This window comes from Nannobrachium achirus (assembly GCF_963921795.1).
Source record: "Nannobrachium achirus genome assembly, chromosome: 5".
Taxonomy (NCBI): Eukaryota; Metazoa; Chordata; class Actinopteri; order Myctophiformes; family Myctophidae; genus Nannobrachium; species Nannobrachium achirus.
The window spans coordinates 59,573,427-59,580,328 of NC_137814.1; the positions used below are offsets into that span (position 1 = coordinate 59,573,427).

Genomic DNA, 6,902 nt, shown 5'->3' on the forward strand with positions numbered 1-6,902 from the left:
ATACAAAATGTAATGTCTCAACTCTTAGTGCTCATCAGGGTGGATGGGTCCCCAGTTAGAATATAATTATTTTGGTGGCCGCGGCCTGAAAAGGTTGAGAACCAGTCTGCGTTAGTTAACGTTAGTTTTGAACAGTATTAATTACCTGTATAGACACCTGCCAGGGCCAGGAGCCAGACTTTGCATTCTGTCCACCCACGATCCTGCTGGTGTAGCCGCTGACCTGAGGTTTGATGGATGGAACTCCACACTTTGAGTTAGAAGGAGGAGGAGCTGTTTCATTACGGAGAGAGCACACAGTCAGTCAGGGGAGACGCCAAAACATGTCCTGACACAAAAAAATATAAGTCGTTGTTGGGTGGAAAACTTGTATGTCCAAAACCGTTCGCTTCATTTAAAAACATGATTTAAAATAGTGAAAATAGCAGATCTACAAGCACACAATGCCTCGCGATGCGAGGCGTTGTGTGCTTAGATCTGTTATTTTCACTAGCTTTGTGAGACAGTCTTGTATGATGAAGCAGGGCTTTACTTAACGAGAAAAAAACAAAAAGTACAGATTTGAATCTTGGAAATATAAGGTTTCTACCGACAGTATATTCAGGATCCAAATTCAAAAATAGCACATCTATGATTTCGAGCTTGTACATCGGCTATTTTTGCATTCATTTGGGAACAAAGTTAAGATACAGAGATAGGAGGTTTCTGACGGAATAATACAATGTTTATAGTGGCCCTCTGGAGTGAGTGTGGAAATATAGTGGGAATCTCCAACATCACAGTTCCCAGTTCCCACCCCTGATCTACAGTAGCTAATAATATGATTAAGAGCCATAGCAATGTCTATACAGACTGTAGACTATTTAAGTTGCATGGCTTTAGGTCAAACAAGGTCGTGTGTAAAGTTTGCATTTTTCAAAGGATTGCTATAGTGCCCCCCTTTGGCCAATTGGATTAAGATTGTTTCAGACCCTCTGCATTACTGTAAAGTTTCATAGAAATGTGAGACTGCATTTACTGTATTTGTTAGGGGCATATGAATAATCTTCATAAAACTGCAATTTTCATTGTCTCATTTAAAAGCTAAACAAATTAACTTAAAAAAGAAAAAAAACAACAGGTCACCAATATTCACTCTATGAAAACATAACTTTCCAAAGGAAAGCAAGGATTACTGTAAGCACAAGATCACACACACACACACACACACACACACACACACACACACACACACACACACACACACACACACACACACACACACACACACACACACACACACACCTGTAGTGGTTCCTCCCTTGCAGTATCGGAAGGCCCAGCGGCGATCCCTGCCATCGAGAAAGGAAGAGAGAATGTTTCAACATTTATCTTAAAATTGCAAACAGCTTAGGTCTCAAATGAGAAGTGATCTTAACATGATGTTAGCATCAGATTCAACATGTAAGAGATGGATCTTAACATGTATTGCACTGTTTTAACAGCACTGGGACAGCAAGATATACATGACATTGTTGCTACAGTAGTTTGTCTGAATGCCAGAAAAGTCGACCTCTTTCAAAGTCGACCCCAAACTCGTTTCCCAACGGGTCTGTGGCCTTAGCTAGATGCAGAATAGACAAAAATCAAATATTTGCTTCTGGGGGTCCCTGGAACAAAATATTTTGTGATGGGTAGCCAAATACATATCATTCTGCGGGTCCTTCACATGACAAGGTTTGAGAAACACTGATGGCAACATAAGTTTTTTTCAGAAAATTGTTATGATTTAGAAGACTGTAGAATGTGCCTATCAGTGGTTAAGGACCCCCAAAATGTATTTTTGGCCGTGGACCCCCATCTCAAAATAGTTTGTTCCACGGATGGACCCCTATTGCAAACTTTTTTGTTCCAGGGACCCCCAGAAGCACAGATTTGATTTTAGTCTAATCTGCATCTAGTTTAAGGCCACAGACCCGTTGGGAAACGAGTCTGGGTCGACTTTGAAAGAGGTCGACTTATCTGGCTACCGTTTGTCTGATCAATTCATATCAGAGAGAGAGAGAGAGAGAGAGAGAGAGAGAGAGAGAGAGAGAGAGAGAGAGAGAGAGAGAGAGAGAGACATTATGCAGTTATGTGGCGTTTTATATTTACAAGTTCCAGAGTTATATTTCTTATTCAAATATGGGAAAAAAAGCATTGGTCAACCCAAAACACTTCAATCTTACCTGTCAGACACAGTAAACGCAGTAAAAATGTACAGTAATATATACTGCAGGGGTTGACACTAAGGTTTCAGAGGCACTTGCCCATCGGGCAAGTGCAGGTCATGTTCTACTTGCCCAAAGGTCATGCCCACACTGCCCGGAAAGTAAATTGTCCATTATAAAATTACAGGTACGATTTTAATTACCGCTCAATTTAACACTTATTTCTTTACTTTCTAGGGCTGTGCAATACAAAATGTCATACCTAAACACCTCCAAATCTAAATACCTACATAGCTACAGTAAAACAGTAAAAACAGCACAGAGAACAGTGCTCTTTTTTTACTTTCCACTGACCAGAAAACAGAGCACGCTGGCCACGTTCAGGTGTTTAGACAGATATCTCGTGTTGTGTTTATAGACAGTTGCATCCCCTCTCAAATGAGCACTTGCCCGGTCGGGCAACCTGAATGCAAACTCCACCTGCCTGAAAGGTTTATTTACCTGCCGGGCGCAGGTGGGCAAGATTTAGTGTCAATGCCTAAATGTATATACAATGTAATACTTTGTGAATGTACTTACTGTGCGCGGTTGTTATGGTAACTGAAGACGCCTGTCACGTAGCTTCCTGTGGGAACGTTCCAGCCGAAGTAGCGGCCCCAGCTGTTCAGGAACTGAGTCCAACGACAGGAATGAGTAGCCAGTCGAGGGCTCCCACAGCACAGATACTGCCAGCTGAAAGTACAGGTCTTATTATTATTAGTGTGGTTTCTATAGGTCAGGGTTTCCCAAAGTGGGTGGCGTGGCACCCTAAGGCAGCGGTTCTGTGTTTTCCCCATAGACTGTAGTCCAGGGGTGGGCAACTTTGATGATGGCGAGGGCCACTATATTTCCACCTTCACTCCAGAGGGCCACATTGCATATTGCTACGTCCTACTTTGTCATACAAAAGAAGCAAAAATAGCAGATCTACAAGCTCAAAACGCATCGCGCTGCGATGCGTTTTGAGCTTGTAGATCGGCTATTTTTGCTTCTTTTGAATTGGAATCCTGAATATTTTTTTGTTCTTTTTTAATTGGAATCCTGAAATGTAACATTTTGATTCAATTTCAAACACATTTAGTTACATACTCATGTTAACTTTATGAACCTAAATACAAATACATTGGACATGAAAAATGACATTTTAATACTACTATACTAGTCATTAAGCTACTAAGATAGACTGAAGGAATTAAACCAGTTCATGTTAGGAATTGTAACAGCTGAAATCAATAATATATCAGTATTCCTATATTAACCTGAGGGCCGCATTAAGTGAAGGTTGGGGCCGCATGTGGCGCCCGGGCCGCCAGTTGCCCATGTATGCTGTAGTCTATGGGGAAAACACAGAACCGGCTGACAAAATGAGCGATTCAAACTCTTCATTTCAACACGTCACTTCGATTTTCTTCCACGCTTGAGAAGTAAAACGATGAGAGATCAGCAGAAAACCTTCACTTTTTGGATAGAATGTTCACCAAAGGTAAGAAGTAATCGCTAACAGGCGGATCTTCCACCCAGCCAGATGATTCTGGTTGACAACAGGGAGGAACCTCATCTCGGAGCTGCATAGCAGCGGAGGGAGAGGTTCCGAAAGGAGCTAGTCTAATGACTATGGCTCACTGGATTGGTATCTGTGGCATTTACACTGTGTGTACACTGTACATGTTGTTTTACCACAGTTATTTCATGTCATAGTTGTTGCAGAGTGTAAACATAATCAGATCAATCAGACTCACCGCCTGTCCTGATAGCGGTTGCTATTGTAGCTGTACACTCCAGCGATGACATGATTGGCGGGACAGCGGTGGAGGAGGCGTTGATCAAAGTTGTTGACGAATCCAGACCAGGAGCAGCGGTTGAAGCTCGCTGCTCGTTTGCAGGATACGCTCCAACGACGGTCCTGATAACGGTTGCTGTGAATGCTGTATATCAACAATGAAACCATGTGTTGTAATAGTTAATCAGACAATTATTCACAATTCACAAATACAGTCTGTGATCAGAAACACAAGTCATTATCAGTGGCGTCAGTTCAGCAAAAGCTAAGGTATGGCAACATGACTGGTGTCATGCAGGCACCATGCCATGTTGCCATACCTTAGCAACAGGCATGATGATGATGATGATTACTATCAGTGGATAGTATTTTACTGCAGGTACAAGTAAACAAGTATCTCATACAAAAGAAGCAAAAATAGCAGATATACAAGCTCAAAACGCATCGCAGTAGATCTGCTATTTTTGCTTCTTTTGAATTGGAATCCTGAATTATTTATTTATTTATTTTTTAATTGGAATCCTGAAATGTAACATTTTGATTTAATTTCAAACGCATAGTTAGTTAGGCTATATAGTCATGTTAACTTTATGAACCTAAATACAAAATACATTGGATACTATACACTATACTAGTCATTAAGCTACTAACATAGACTGATGGAATTAAAGCAGGTCTTTTGGTGTTTGGAATTGTAGATGAAATCAATAATATATCAGTATTCTGGTATTAACCTGAGGGCCGCATTAAGTGAAGGTGGGGGCCACATGTGGCCCCTGGGCCGCCAGTTGCCCATGTATGATCTATGTTATGAGTTAAAAAAGGACCCGAATTGAAACAAGCCAAAAAGGTTTTTTGAAGAATCCTTTTAGTTGACCTTCAACCAGTGAACAGTGAACTTCCAATAAAGTCTTCAATCAATCAATCAATTGTGCCAGCAGGGAAACACATATAGGCTGCTACACGCATGCCCACAGACATCAAAGTGTCCATGTCCCATACAGAATACTTTGCATGGAAACATGACAATGAATCTGACAGGCACATGACGATCAAGTGACCACAGGGATTATATGTACCACATTGTGTGAGTTTGAGTGTGCGACTGTGCGTGCATGCGTGCGTGTTAATTCTTTACCTTGCAATGCGGGACACAGCCTGTCCACTGGGACATCGACGATACAACGTTCTGTCAAACCCGTTGTTCCATGAAGACACTTCGTGTCCAACTGTCAATAAACATGAACACATAATCCAATACTCATATTATTGTAAGTAAACAGGAACACATTCATATAACATTATTATATTGATACATGACACATCATTTTGATTTAATTTTGCTTCATAATGTTATATGTAGGCATTGTTTATAAATTAGTATCCAAGGAGGCTAGGAGACTATTCATTCATTCATTCATACATAGAAAGTTTTTTTGGAAATAACTACTTGCTGCTTATTTTTTAAATAGCCGGACTCACGTTAGAAAAAGTCATTTCCTAGGAGTGTGTTCATAATGTACTATCTAATAACAAGTTTATAAATTGCGAATTTAATATAAACGTGAATATTAAATGGTAAATTGTGCATTTATTGCACATTTCTCCAAAGCGCTGGGCCACAAATCAGGGTTCCCACACATTTTTATCAATTAATTTCCAAAACTTTTCAAAAACTTTTCCAGAATATTTAACCCAATTTCCAGGACTATATAACAATAATTCAGCTCAATAGCAGGTTGCTTACTTCTATGCGCAATGCCAAAAGAAAGGTAGTGTATGTCAGTGGTTCTCAACCTTTTCAGGCCGTGACCCCCGAAATAATCATGTTTTAACTGGGGACCCGGCACCCTGACGAGCACTAAGAGTTGAGGAATTTTGTATAACATGGTTCTATTGTGAAAATAGCAGATCTAACGCGAGGCGTTGTGAGCATGTAGATCGGCTATTTTCAAAATTTCTGCCTCAATAACCAAAGAAATGCATAGCTATTTTTTTCCAGGACCTTCCAGGACCCTTGATAAATTCCAAAACTTTTCCAGAATTATTATTCAAACTTGTTTGATTGTGACATCAAAGTCCTGGCATGCCTTCATTAATCACTTATCATGTACTTTTTTATCTCTCTTGTTCCAGTGTTACCGGACTACCTCTGTGTTTTTATCCTTGAGAAGAATGATGCCTCTGACTTTCTCGTCAACAGAGAATACCAGGTCACATTAAAGGAAACTATTTCAGCTACCTTGCCAAAACAAACAAATAGCAGATCTACAAGCGCACAACACGTGGCTTCATGGTTTAGCTGGTAGAACACCTTGATAAATTCCAAAACTTTTCCAGTACTGGAAAAAATATTTTTCTAATTTCAAAAATATTTCCAGGAATTTCATGACCGTGGGAACCCTGACAAATGTATTCTGGTTAAACTTTTAATGGAAGTATCCCAAAATGCCAATCCTATGGTTCATATAATCTAAAAACATGATAATAGGGGTAATAATAATAATAAAAGTAATAGTAATAATAATAATAATTCTTACCTGTCAGAAGGATGAGAAACAAAGCCACAGCCATCATGTTGATGTCACCTGCTCTGCATGCACAATGTCACCAACACTGCTCTAATTTATACATGGATGCACCAGGAAACACTTCTCCTATTTTACTATAAATAGTTGACTGTTTCTGGGAATATCTGTGCATGTGGGTGTGCGTGTACGTGTAGTGTGTGCGTGCGTGCGTGTGTGCGTGCGTGCGTGCGTGCGTGCGTGTGGAGGTGTGGGTGTGGATGGGTGTGAGACAGAGATTGATTGATTGACAGTCAGTACAGTTGCTTGTTTCCTCATACTTTATGTTTGTCATAATCATACATCATTTGTTCTTCCTAAGGATGA

At 40.2% G+C, this 6,902-nt stretch overlaps 1 protein-coding gene across 1 annotated transcript in view; it reads right to left on the minus strand.

Annotated features, from left to right (window-relative positions):
* LOC308285227 (chymotrypsin B-like) overlaps window positions 1-6,582 on the minus strand; it is a gene marked incomplete at both ends in the record, with an annotated part of 11,344 nt that extends 4,762 nt beyond the window's left edge. Inside the window, 6 exons of the mRNA XM_080725946.1 lie at window positions 146-273; window positions 1,285-1,331; window positions 2,769-2,921; window positions 3,968-4,153; window positions 5,147-5,237; window positions 6,549-6,582. Coding sequence (XP_080582072.1) covers window positions 146-273; window positions 1,285-1,331; window positions 2,769-2,921; window positions 3,968-4,153; window positions 5,147-5,237; window positions 6,549-6,582 — 639 coding nt within the window. The remainder of the gene's footprint in view (window positions 1-145; window positions 274-1,284; window positions 1,332-2,768; window positions 2,922-3,967; window positions 4,154-5,146; window positions 5,238-6,548) is intronic.
* Window positions 6,583-6,902: the final 320 nt, after the last annotated feature.